Source organism: Salarias fasciatus, unplaced genomic scaffold (genome assembly GCF_902148845.1).
Source record: "Salarias fasciatus unplaced genomic scaffold, fSalaFa1.1, whole genome shotgun sequence".
In the NCBI taxonomy this organism is placed as follows: domain Eukaryota; kingdom Metazoa; phylum Chordata; class Actinopteri; order Blenniiformes; family Blenniidae; genus Salarias; species Salarias fasciatus.
The window spans coordinates 216670-230321 of record NW_021941235.1 but is presented as its reverse complement, the minus strand read 5'-3'; the positions used below and the strand labels follow the sequence as shown (position 1 = coordinate 230321).

Sequence of the window (13652 nt, the reverse complement as noted above, 5' to 3'; positions counted from 1 at the left end):
CGTTTATGTATACATACTGGGCACAACATGTACTGGAATTTAAAAAACCGACGCGTGGGCAGAAATCCGGGCCGTCGGACCGTTCTTACTGCATCTGAACCGATCTCGGCTCCGTGGTCCGATCCACTCGGATCTTTTATGTTACAAAAAGATAACCGATCCAAAATCGGTTATCGATACACCCCTAGTGTCCACCTTTCCCTGATTCGCCATTTGGATGTCGGGTGCCGGGTGTTGAGCAACAGTCCTGCAGCAGAGACGTTAGCGCTTCCTGCGCCGCGAAGGAGACACACTGAAGGTGTATTTCATTCAGTGTTGATTTACGGTTGTTGATATTTCAGTTCATCTTTCATAGTTCAGAACATTCTGCTGACAGGACGCTGTTTTGGTCACATGCATTTCCTCTTCGTGCCACTAGGTGTGCTGTTTGGGTTCCTGCCAGGTTCTTCTGCCCGCCAGGTTCACCAAAACCAAGTAAATGAAAACTCCACACTGCAAGCTGAGACTACTGCGATTACAAACCCGGGGGTCGGGGGTCAGGCACTCACCTCATCCACTGAGCAGGTGGAGTTGTGGGCGGAGAGGCTCTGCTGCCACCTGCTGGCCATGCTGTTGGTCTCCTGCAGCTTCTGGTCGCAGCTCTTCTGGCTGTTCAGCAGCGTCGCCTCGTAGAACTCCTGGATGTCTGAAAGACCAGGAAGCACGTCCGTCACACACTGCGGTCCCCCAGACCAGAACCAGTCCAGACCAGGACTCCGGAGGGCCCACGCGGTCCGGGCGCCGCCCCCCAGTCACGTGGAGCTGGACTCATAACCCGCGCCGTTCTGGACGCAGAGAAACACTTTCAGACTCTTGTCTCGCAGCAGGACGAGAAACCGGGACACGACTTAAACCCATCGGTTCAACAGGTTCACTGCAGCCGAGGAAACCCTGGAACCCCGGAACCGCGGAACCCCGGAACCCCGGAACCACGGAACCCCGGAACCCCAGAACCCCGGAACCCCGGAACCGCGGAACCCCGGAACCCCGGAACCACGGAACCCCGGAACCGCGGACCGAACGAATCCAGAGACCGAACGAGTCCAGGAGAGAAGGAGCTCAGAGGAGATAATCCAGGAGTGTTTAGAGTGTGTTTGTTTGAGTGTGTTTGAGTGTGTTGGAGTGTGTTTGAGTGTGTGCGTGTGTGTAGAGCCTGGATGAGAGCCGATGCAGTGGACATCTGTCCCCGGACTGAGACGCCGTCCCTGCTGTTGTCCTGAGACAGACGTGCTGAAAAAGCGCCGGCTGGGAATCAGACCGGAGACCCGGCTCTGCAGAAAACACACATTTCCATTTGAGTGGCTCCTCCTGAAAACACTCCGTCAGCAGGACCATCCAGGTCCAGGCGGGACCCGGTCCTGTCCCGGAAGACGGCAGACCCGTCTGGACGTCCACAGGAAGTCAGCACGGTCAGAACGGCGGCGAGACGGGACCAAACCATTTCAGAGGTTTGAATCTGAGCAGGAGGACGGGATCATTCCTGGAGGTCAGATGGGAAGAGGGAGGGGAAAGCCGCGGCTCCTGGGATCACCGTGGCTGAATAACAGTCGCCGGACGGCCGCCTGACGGAAACACAGACGCCACGAAGACTCAGGGAGCAGTGAAAGCTCGCGGCGCCGCCGTCCCATCGCAGCGTGCCGCCAGAAGCCCCGACAGGAAGCCGAATCCTCGACATGGAGGCCGCCGCCGCCGCCTCCAACGCAGACCGCGACCTTTCACCTTCCACCCCGCACCGCCCACTCCTCACCCCGCTCTCCGCCGGGTCGTGTGCTCACCGCCGCCGCCGTCTCCCAGCTCCACAGCTCCCATTCAGCAGCCCCGCATGCATGAGCATCCTCTCACCTCCCCCCCCCCCCCCCCCCCCCCCCCCCCCCCCCCCCCCCCCGTCATCTCCCCCCAGCCATGAGCATTAGCGCTGAGTGTTCAGAGCGGCCGGCGGCTCCATTTACTCTTCCTGCTGCTGAGCGGCTTTAAAGACACAGCTGGTGGAGGACTTAGAGCTCAGCGTCACCGTGAGCCCAGAGGGGACGCTGCAGCGGACATGAGGACGCTCCACATCGCTGTAGCGGCTCGATAGCGGTTCTACAGCCGCTCTATAGCAGCTCTACAGCCGCTCTATAGCGGCCCTACAGCCGCTCTATAGCGGCTCTACAGCCGCTCTATAGCCGCCCTACAGCCGCTCTATAGCGGCCCTACAGCCGCTCTATAGCCGCTCTACAGCCGCTCTATAGCCGCTCTACAGCCGCTCTATAGCCGCTCTACAGCCGCTCTATAGCAGCCCTACAGCCGCTCTATAGCTGCTCTACAGCCGCTCTATAGCGGCTCTACAGCCGCTCTATAGCGGCCCTACAGCCGCTCTATAGCGGCCCTACAGCCGCTCTATAGCGGCCCTACAGCCGCTCTATAGCTGCTCTACAGCCGCTCTATAGCTGCTCTACAGCCGCTCTATAGCGGCCCTACAGCCGCTCTATAGCGGCCCTACAGCTGCTCTATAGCGGCCCTACAGCCGCTCTATAGCTGCTCTACAGCCGCTCTATAGCGGCTCTACAGCCGCTCTATAGCGGCCCTACAGCCGCTCTATAGCGGCCCTACAGCCGCTCTATAGCGGCCCTACAGCCGCTCTATAGCTGCTCTACAGCCGCTCTATAGCGGCCCTACAGCCGCTCTATAGCGGCCCTACAGCCGCTCTATAGCGGCCCTACAGCCGCTCTATAGCGGCCCTACAGCCGCTCTATAGCTGCTCTACAGCGGCTCTATAGCGGCTCTACAGCCGCTCTATAGCTGCTCTACAGCCGCTCTATAGCGGCCCTACAGCCGCTCTATAGCGGCCCTACAGCCGCTCTATAGCTGCTCTACAGCCGCTCTATAGCGGCCCGACAGCCGCTCTATAGCGGCCCGACAGCCGCTCTATAGCGGCCCTACAGCCGCTCTATAGCGGCCCTACAGCCGCTCTATAGCGGCCCTACAGCCGCTCTATAGCGGCCCGACAGCCGCTCTATAGCGGCCCGACAGCCGCTCTATAGCGGCCCTACAGCCGCTCTATAGCGGCCCTACAGCCGCTCTATAGCGGCCCTACAGCCGCTCTATAGCGGCTCTACAGCCGCTCTATAGCGGCCCTACAGCCGCTCTATAGCGGCCCTACAGCCGCTCTATAGCGGCCCTACAGCCGCTCTATAGCGGCCCTACAGCCGCTCTATAGCGGCCCTACAGCCGCTCTATAGCGGCTCTACAGCCGCTCTATAGCGGCTCTACAGCCGCTCTATAGCGGCCCTACAGCCTGAGAGCCATGGCATCCATCTTGTCCCTCCTGTCCCTCCCACCAGTGAGACACCAGCTCCTACTAGTGGTCCATGGAGGAAGGTCAAAAATATATATATATTTTTTAAATGTAACTGATCTGGAAATGTATCAAAAAATTTAAAAACCTGGAATTAAAAACACGAAACATCTTACAGCCAATGTGGGACGAGGACGACCAGCCGCCGCTGCGGTCTCACGTTTAAGGAGCTTCATGTGACGATCAAGTGTGGCGTCACTTCCTGCCACAGGGGGCAGTAGTGGTTAACACCTGGGGGGGGCGGGAGGAGGCGCTGCTGTCTTTTCTTCTTCTGCAGGCGCTGTTCAGGCCCCTACTTCCTCCACAAGAACAAGAACGAGAACCAAGTTCGGCAGGAAGACGTCGTCAGGCCGCCGCTGGCTGTCAGACGTCGCTGCCGTCGGGGTGAGCGTATTGTTCTACTCCATTCTAGAAACAACGTGAACGCGGACCAATCACAGCCCTCGACGTTCACGTGACCACGCGTCGACAACGCGTGGTGAGCGCCGCCCCGCTCTGCGCCGCTTCCACGCTCCGTGTGAGCAGCGCACCGCTCGGCATGCCCCCCCCCCCCCCCCCCCGACCACACGCTCCCCCCTGGCCAAACTTTTATCCTGCAGGAAACACTGATGTGGCTGGACGAGCAGAGCCGCCTTGGAGAAGCAAAATGAGTTTGGTTTTTTTCTCAATTTTCTGTTTATTTCCTGTGTTGTTCAGGTGATAACGAGAGCACAGCCGCGCCGCGCCGCGCTGCGCCGCGCTGCACGGGTGGAATTTGGGTGGAATTTGGGTGGAATTTGGGTGGAATTTGGGTGGGATTTGGGGTTACACGAGGAGGCGCGAGGCTGCCGAGTTGAGTAGGCCTTTAACGTTTTAAATATCCAGCAGGGCCTCCGCTAGGCTCACATCCCGATGTGGACACCTGTGCCTGACACACCTGAGGGCAACACCTGTTCACCAGGCTCAAACTGTTTTTTTATTAGTGGGCGTGGCTTGTAGAGTATCAGTCAGGTGACCCGGGAGCAACCGGAGGACCGCCGCCATGTTGGAGTGGAAACAACCAGGGACGGGTTTCATCCACGAGAGTGGCGGCGCTCCGTGTTCTCTGACGCTGAACATGTGGACTGATCAGGACAGCAGGGATGCTGCTGTGTTTTCAGATCAAGTGGACAATCTGGACATAACACAAAGACCGGTACCGGGAGAAACCACGGATTTCAGGCTGCAGCAGGACCCGGACGCACCCTGGTCTGGAGAACGCCGACATTTACTGTTCTCTAGCCGACAAATCGGGATGAATCATGAAAAGTGACAGAAATGCTGCGAGGACGATTCTTTCAACTGTGTCTCAAACCAGAAGCCTTCGTCACTGACTGACGCTGCAGCTGCTCTCTGACCACCGAGTCTCTGTTTATCACAACTTTAAGATCCAGAAGCAACAATCCGCCACGCCCCCTCCCCCGCTCCTCCAGACAGAACCCTCCAGAACCAGAACCGTCTGCTCCTCCATGCTGGGCCTCATATGAAACCAGAAAATCCACACTTTAAGAGACAGCAGGCGGAGTCTGCTCTGAGCCCCCGCCTCCCGTCAGGACCAGAACCGACCAGAACCCAGCTTCACGGCTCACAGCAGCAGCTCGGATCATGTTTCTCTCTTCTTCACCAAACCTCAGCTGTTCAACCAAACACGCCATGTTTCATGTCCTCACCTCTGCGGTCATCTTCCATCCATCCAGCTCCTCTGGAGCAGTGACAGAGCGTCATCAGACATCTATGGCGCTCTGCGCCTGAATGTTTGTTTTCACTCCAACATGGTGGCGACTACCCAGCGTGCATTGCGAGGCCGGGTGTGTGACGTCAGCTGCAAATCCTCTTCTCTCTCTCAGTCCTCTTCCTGGATGTCTCTCCTCCGGTCCTGCCGACTCCTGTTTCACTGTCCTGACGCTCAGAACCGGACCGGACCGGACCGGACCGGACCGGACCGGACCTGAGGACACAGGCTGTTTCAGGAGGTCGAGCAGCTGTGCTGAGGGTGGAAGGTGGTGTTGTGGCGCCCTCCGCTGGTGAACACACGGCAGCACGTCTCAGCAGAGTGGAGCTGATTATGATCCACACAGAAGCACTGAGAAGCAGCTCACCCGACAGCTGCTCCTGGTTAACTGCCTCCACCAGCCTCCACCCTCCAGCCTCCACCCACCAGCCTCCACCCTCCACCCAGCAGCCTCCACCCAGCAGCCTCCACCAGCCTCCAGCCTCCACCCAGCAGCCTCCACCCAGCAGCCTCCAACAGCCTCCACCCTCCAGCCTCCACCCAGCAGCCTCCACCCAGCAGCCTCCACCCAGCAGCCTCCACCCAGCAGCCTTCAGCCTCCACCCAGCAGCCTCCAGCCTCCACCCACCAGCCTCCACCCACCAGCCTCCACCCACCAGCCTCCACCCTCCAGCCTCCACCCACCAGCCTCCACCCAGCAGCCTCCACCCTCCACCCACCAGCCTCCACCCTCCAGCCTCCACCCAGCAGCCTCCCTGGTCTCCCCGTTCTGAGCCGAGTCATCCTGTCAGACTGCAGGTTCTGTTCTGAGAGGAAGGCCGTCAGCGGGTCTCCCTGTAGACCAGATCCCAGAGGGATTACCCCAGAACCTCTCCACCAGTGGGGGGGGGGTCATGTCGGGCTGGCGACAATAGAGTATCTGCAGTCACGTGACCCGGGGGCTGGCAACCGGAGGACCGCCGCCATGTTGGAGTGGAAAGAACCAGTGTTCCGCGGTTTCATTCATGGAGAGTGGAGGCGCTCCGTGTTCTTTAACGTTGAACATGTGGACTGATGAGGACAGCAGGGATGCTGTTGTGTTGTCAGATCAAGTGAACAATCTGGACGTAACACAAAGACCGGTACCGGGAGAAACCACGGATTTCAGGCTGCAGCAGGACCCGGACTTAAAGGGGCTGTATCACGTCTTTTTAGCTCGTCCAAACCCTAGAAATGGCCTTAAAGCGACACTAAGGAACTTTCAGTTTTCGTTGATTTTGGCGGCGCCGGTGGACAAAGCGGTAGTGTTTTGCCTGACCGAATACTACAGTTCCCATGAGGCCTAGCGCGTGGCGTGGTAACATGCTGCTCCCCGTGGCGTGCTGTCGGACTGAACTCGCCTTCATTTGTTTCCAGCGGCTGTGTGAAGGACGGATAGCGACGAGGTCATGAATCTGATGGTGGCTAAACAATGTTCCATCATGATGTGACGCACGCCGTAAATCAGTCCGAACATGTGGAGTGTTTCAGTGAGCAGGGTTCCTCCCACCCTCCTCACAGCTGCTCAGTCCAGGTGAAGCAACACTGACGCCCTCAGGCTGACAGAGGCTCATTCAGCTGGCTGGAAGTCGAAGTATCATCACAAAAGATATTAAAATGTTTTATTAAGGTTGAAAAGTTCCTTAGTGTGGGTTTAACATGGTCATAGTTTATTTTTGGCGCTAAGGAAAAGTCATTTTGTGTGAAATAAAAGATTTTCTGGGGCTAATTCTGAAACCCGGAAGAGAAAACGCTCCGTTTCACTGAATCCCGCCTCTCCCCCTGTGGACTTTGACTGACAGCTGCTTCAACCAATCAGAGCTTCAAAACAAATACGCTAGCTAGCTTTAGCTCTTTAGCTCTAGCTTCTCTACACGCAAAGAACCCCGACCTGGAGCACACCGACATTTAGTGCGTAGATCTGCTAAACTCCAGGGCAAATGGACTGGCTCATCACGGAAGTCATTTAACCCGTTTGGCCCGACGGAGCCGGTACCGGGTCCCGGTACCGGGTCCAGCAGCGTCTGCTCCACTTCAGCCAGTGTGTAAAGACACCGAAACGCTGTGAGGAGGATTCTTTCAACTGTGTCTCAAACAAAAAGCCTTCATCTCACTGACTGAGCGCTGCAGCTGCTCTCTGACCACCGAGTCTTTGGGCCGTCTGCTCCTCCAACATGCTGGGTCTCATATGAACCGAGAAAGTCTACACTTTAAGAGACAGCAGAACCTTCTCTGACCGACCGCCTCCCGTCAGCGGCGAAACAAACCCAAAACCGACCATCGCCTCTCACAGCGGCTCCTCAGATCATGTTTCTCTCACATTCTTCGCCAAATCTCACAGCTGTTCAACCAAACACAACATGTCCTCCCGTTCTGTGCTCATTTCCCATCCATCCAGCTCCTCTGACCAAAACTAACCTCACGATCCTCCGGAGGAGACAGAGCGGCACGGGCCTGGGTGTTTGTTTTCACTCCAACATGGTGGTGACTACCCAGAGTGCATTGCGAGGCAGGGTGTGTGACGTCAGCTGGTGGAGGCTGGAGGCGCGGAGGGCGTGCCATCTGGTGGCCAAACTATGTCATTGCAACTTAATGTGTGCAGCAAAACACACATTTTTTTCTTTTTCAAAGATTAATTGGGGGCCGTACGGAGGGAGGGTGCGGGCCGTATGCGGGCCGCGGGCCGCCAGTTGCCCATTCCTGACACAGACAGCCTCCACCCTCTGAAACAGACAGTCTCATCCATCCCTCTGCCCGTATGTGTGTGTGTGTGTGTGTGTGTGTGTGTGTGTGTGTGTGTGTGTGTGTGTGTGTGTGTGTGTGTGTCTGTGCGATCCTGGATCTGGTTTGGACTCGTCCCTCTTCCTGCTCCATCAGGACAGACTTCAGTCTTCTTCTGTGGTTTCCACTGTCAGGGGTCACCTTTCATCAGGTGAATCATCTACTGCCCTCTACTGGCCAGGACGGGGATTTCACCAGGACCCACTGAAACCAGGTCCAGGACCCGCTGAAACCAGGTCCAGGACCCACTGAAACCTGGTCCAGGACCCACTGAAACCAGGGACACGCCCCTCTGAAAACAACCTGTGAGCGACCCGGCTTTGGGTCACGACCCAGCAGTTGACTGTCCTCCATCCGTCCAGCTGCTGAGCTGGACCAGATGTTCTCAGGGGGCGGAGCCTGTCTCGCTCTGCTGACGGACCCATCAGAACAGGGACTGAGGAGTCCTGCTGCAGCGCTGCTCCACCCGAACTCCACCAGGAAAACACACCGAGGGCACCGGGCAGACCGACCACCACCCACACCGTAACACCCATCAGCACACCTGTGCCAGCCTGCACCTCAGCTCCACCAGGGGGCGGAGGCGGGGCGGTCACCCCACCGGGGAGGGGGGGCGGGGCGGTCACCCCACCGGGGAGGGGGGGGGCGGGGCGGTCACCCCACCGGGGAGGGGGGGCGGGGCGGTCACCCCACCGGGGAGGGGGGGCGGGGCGGTCACCCCACCGGGGAGGGGTGGAGGGGTGGGGGTGGAGGAGGTGGATTCATGACTGATCAACAATTTCACATTAATTAAACAGAAACGGCTCCAGTTTGTGGGTGGGTGACACACACACACACACACACACACACACACACACACACACACACACACACACACACACACACACACACACACACACACACACACACACACACCAGCCAGCTGCAGCAGGACTGAGTGATTTGGAGTCAGCGCAGCTGGTCTGAGGGCCAGATGGGTGGAGGAGGAGGGGCGGGGATGAAGGGGTTAATCCACCCAGACCTCCGCTCTGCGAGGGGCTTTAGCCCCCCCCCCCCCCCCCCCCCCCCCCCCCCCGCCCCCCCAGTCAGATTAGACACCAGCTAATGCTTCATAAGATGATTACATCTATTTCAGGAGGCAGCGCCTCCACCCAGCGCCGGGCTGAGTGTGTGAAGCTATTGTTCCTCAGCTGGGAGCGAGGGTGTGTGTGAGTGTGTGTGTGTGTGTGTGGTGTGTGTGTGTGTGTGTGTGTGTGTGTGTGTGTGTGTGTGTGTGTGTGTGTGTGTGGGTGGAGCAGGGTGGAGGAGGAGGAGGCTTCTACACCTCTGTTCCTTCTTTCAGAGTTAAAATGTGATTCAACTCTTCCTCTCAAACCACGAAGACAACAGGGACGGGGCAGAGGACAGGACGCTGGAAGACGACAGGGACGGGGCAGAGGACAGGACGCTGGAAGACGACAGGGACGGGGCAGAGGACAGGACGCTGGAAGACGACAGGGAAGAGGCAGAGGACAGGACGCTGGAGGGACTGTCTCCCCCAGACTCACCCAGCAGGGCGTCAAACAGGCGGCTCTGGAAGACGCTCATCACTCGGTGGACGGCGGTCTTCAGCTGCTGCTCCTCCGGCGTCTTCAGCTCCGAGCAGAACTCCTCCAGGAGCCCCAGGGCTCGAGCTGTGTCTGGGGACGGGGGACGGGACGGGGACGGGGACAGGGGACACGTCAGTCTGTTCTGCCTCTCTTCTGTCTCATCACGTCCGACTGTCAACATTCAGTCCACAAAACATCCGTCCAACAAGTCTGAGTGTAAAGCTGAGTTCAGACACAGGGGGACAGGACACAGGGGGACATGGCAGAACATGGGGACACCCTCAGAGCAGCCAAAGCCACCTGGGGTCCGGCAGACCACCTCACAGGGCCCGCAGACCACAGGTTGAGAAACACTACAGCTGAACATGCAGATGCTGGATGTCAAACATGATGTTGGACTGAGAGACGTCCAGTCCAGTGACGCTGCTGAGTGTGTGCTGAATGACAGACTGTGACACACACACACACACACACACACACACACACACACACACACACACACACACACACACACACACACACACACACACACACACACACACACACACCACACACACACACACACACACACACATCTGACAGCTTTACATGAATGCAGATGTTTTGGTTCCAACGATAAATCATGTCAGACGTGTCTTCAGTCTGCTGTCCTGTCACGTTTCAGGACAAACGGTGGTATGGATGGATGAATGAATGAATGAATGAATAAATGAATGAACACAGGTTTGACTGTCCTGTAATGGTTTAAAGGGATGAAACTGAGTCTGAAGAGGAAACACTCTCATTATGTAGAAACTCGCTCCATCAGGTCCTTGTGGACCAAGGCGGAACGGAACCTCAGAACCATCAGAACCATCAGAACCGGGAGGAACCGGGAGGAACCGAGCGACGCTCTGAGTTTTACACAAACTTGAGATTTGAAGGAACTTTTCTGTCACTGACCCATCAGAGTTCAGAGAATAATTAAAAAGAAATATTTACAGAGAGCCGCTGAAGACGAAGGAGAGGAGAAGCCTGACAGCCCCTCTATAGTGGCTCTATAGTGGCTCTACAGCTGCTCTATAGTGGCTCTATAGTGGCTCTACAGCTGCTCTATAGCGGCTCTACAGCTGCTCTATAGTGGCTCTACAGCTGCTCTATAGCGGCTCTACAGCTGCTCTATAGTGGCTCTATAGTGGCTCTACAGCCCCTCTATAGTGGCTCTATAGTGGCTCTACAGCTGCTCTATAGTGGCTCTATAGTGGCTCTACAGCCCCTCTATAGTGGCTCTATAGTGGCTCTACAGCTGCTCTATAGTGGGCTCTACAGCTGCTCTATAGCGGCTCTACAGCTGCTCTATAGTGGCTCTACAGCTGCTCTATAGCGGCTCTACAGCTGCTCTATAGCGGCTCTACAGCTGCTCTATAGCGGCTCTACAGCTGCTCTATAGTGGCTCTACAGCTGCTCTATAGTGGCTCTACAGCTGCTCTATAGTGGCTCTACAGCTGCTCTATAGCGGCTCTACAGCTGCTCTATAGCGGCTCTACAGCTGCTCTATAGCGGCTCTACAGCTCCTCCGTTCGGTCTGAAAAAACACTTTAAGAGCTAAAAGGAAATGAAGGAAAACAAACAAAACTAAAATGCAGCCAGTGTTGAGGGGGACCAGCTTCAGACCAGCTTCAGACCAGCTTCAGACCAGCTTCAGTTAATAACAATTTGAACTTTGAACCGTTTTCCGTCACATCTGAGGAACGTTGGACGCTCTTCATTCTCGCCGCTCACCTTTCTTCCTGATGGGCATGGCTCGAGGGAAACTTGACTCTCTAAGGCTCTCACAGAGGTCCTCACTGCATGGTTCAACAGCGCCCCCACCAGGAGGGCTGGGTGGGGGGGTGCCCTCGGGGGGGGCGGGGCTTCATGCAAAATACCCAAGTCTGGGATTAGATGTCTGAACATAAACGGGACGTTTCAGCCAAAGACAAGAATTCCCCCCATCGGCGTCAGTCCTGGGAGTGACCCACGAGTTCCAGTAGTGTGAGCAGACCACACCTCCGCTTCAGTACCCCCACAGTCCTAATGCTGGGCTTCAGTACCCCCACAGTCCCAACGCTGGGCTTCAGTACCCCCACAGTCCCAAAACTGGGCTTCAGTACCCCCACAGTCCCAACGCTGGGCTTCAGTACCCCCACAGTCCTAATGCTGGGCTTCAGTACCCCCACAGTCCTAATGCTGGGCTTCAGTACCCCCACAGTCCCAACGCTGGCCTTCAGTACCCCCACAGTCCCAACGCTGAGGCTTCAGTACCCCCACAGTCCCAACGCTGAGGCTTCAGTACCCCCACAGTCCCAACACTGGGCTTCAGTACCCCCACAGTCCCAACGCTGGGCTTCAGTACCCCCACAGTCCTAATGCTGGGCTTCAGTACCCCACAGTCCCAACGCTGAGGCTTCAGTACCCCACAGTCCCAACGCTGAGGCTTCAGTACCCCACAGTCCCAACGCTGAGGCTTCAGTACCCCACAGTCCCAACGCTGGGCTTCAGTACCCCACAGTCCCAACGCTGGGGCTTCAGTACCCCACAGTCCCAACACTGGGCTTCAGTACCCCACAGTCCCAACGCTGGGGCTTCAGTACCCCCACAGTCCCAACGCTGGGGCTTCAGTACCCCACAGTCCCAACGCTGGGGCTTCAGTACCCCCACAGTCCCAACGCTGGGGCTTCCTTAGTACAGAAGTGTCTCATCATGACTGCTTGCAGGAGCAGATTGACGGATCCAGTAATGGACTGTAGGACGATTCGGGGGTCCTGGCAGGAGGACAGTGGTCCGGGGGTCCTGGCAGGAGGACAGTGGTCCGGGGGTCCTGGCAGGAGGACAGTGGTCCGGGGGTCCTGGCAGGAGGACAGTGGTCCGGGGGTCCTGGCAGGAGGACAGTGGTCAGCTGATCTGGGGTCCTGGCAGGTGGGGGTCCCTGCAGAAAGAGGGTCCTGGATTTGGAGGTTCTGAAGCTTCACTGTCTCATGATGAGGACTGGTGGCAGAGTGCTGGGACGCTCCGGGGTCCGCTGTGTCCCAGGATCCCCACCTGCAGCAGGAAGGCTGCAGAGCTTCACATCCGGCAGCAGGGAGGGACGCGGATCCTGCAGGCAGCAGTCAGTCCGGACTCACTGAGCGGAGTGTGTGTGTGTGTGTGTGTGTGTGTGTGTGTGTGTGTGTGTGTGTGTGTGTGTGTGTGTGTGCAGACAGTGCCCGCTCCGGGAAGCGGACCCTCTTCGTCCAGCTCGCAGCGGCTTCAGGCTGAATCCGGGTCCGGCGGCGGGGCCGAGCGGACCGACGCTCCCCGGTACCTGCGACGCCCGCCCGGCGGCGGCGGCGGCGGGAGGGAGGACCTGCCTGGCAGCTGCGGGACAAGACGCATGGCTCTCAGAGGACTCCGCGGACCCGCAGCTTCCGCCCGGAGGGGGGCGAGCAGCCGCCGGGGAGGGCGTCCGGACGGCGGCGGGAGCGGAGCTGCAGCCGCACCGCGTCTCTGCTGGAGGCTGCGGCGTCAGCCATAAGATCCGCGGCACGGAACGGCGGCAGGCTGACGGTGGACCGCCGCGGCGCTTCCGGTGCGGCCTGTCACAATAAAACACCAGGCTGACGTTGGACCGCCGCTGCGCTTCCGGTGCGGCCTGTCACAATAAAACACTCCGGACCGGAAGCTGGACTCCGTCTCCACCTGTTCTGATTCATCGAGTTGAAATCTACAGCTCGCCAGAGGAGCGCTGACCGCCGGAAGCAGCGCTGCTGCCTGAAGATGAGACTCAGACTCTGATCGGCTCTCTTTCTTTTGCTCTAACCTGTTCTGTCCAGCAGGGGGCAGCAGAACGGAGGTTCTGGAAGCTTCTGACTGACTGACTTCTCAGGAGGTTCTAGGGATAAAGATCCTCTTGATCACATGATCTGACTTTATTTTATTGATTTTGAATCCTGGAGCATAAAACTGCTGGACTGACAGGAGGACAGGAAGAGAGACAGGAAGAGACAGAGAGACAGGAAGAGACAGAAAGACAGGAAGAGACAGAAAGACAGGAAGAGAGACAGAGAGAGAAGAAACAAACAAGACCTGATCCAGACAGTCATCAGTCTAACATTAGTCGTCTGTCCCCTCGTTGTCCCAT

General features: G+C 57.6%; 1 protein-coding gene across 1 annotated transcript in view; it reads right to left on the bottom strand.

Annotated features, from left to right (window-relative positions):
* The window catches only part of LOC115384406 (disks large homolog 1-like), a gene marked incomplete at its 3' end in the record, with an annotated part of 29383 nt that extends 16297 nt beyond the window's left edge, over positions 1-13086 (bottom strand). Inside the window, exons 1-3 of the mRNA XM_030086667.1 lie at positions 11276-13086; positions 9473-9604; positions 549-685 (exon numbers count right to left, since the gene is read on the bottom strand). Of these exons, the coding sequence (XP_029942527.1) occupies positions 549-685; positions 9473-9604; positions 11276-11294 (288 nt within the window). The remainder of the gene's footprint in view (positions 1-548; positions 686-9472; positions 9605-11275) is intronic.
* Positions 13087-13652: the final 566 nt, after the last annotated feature.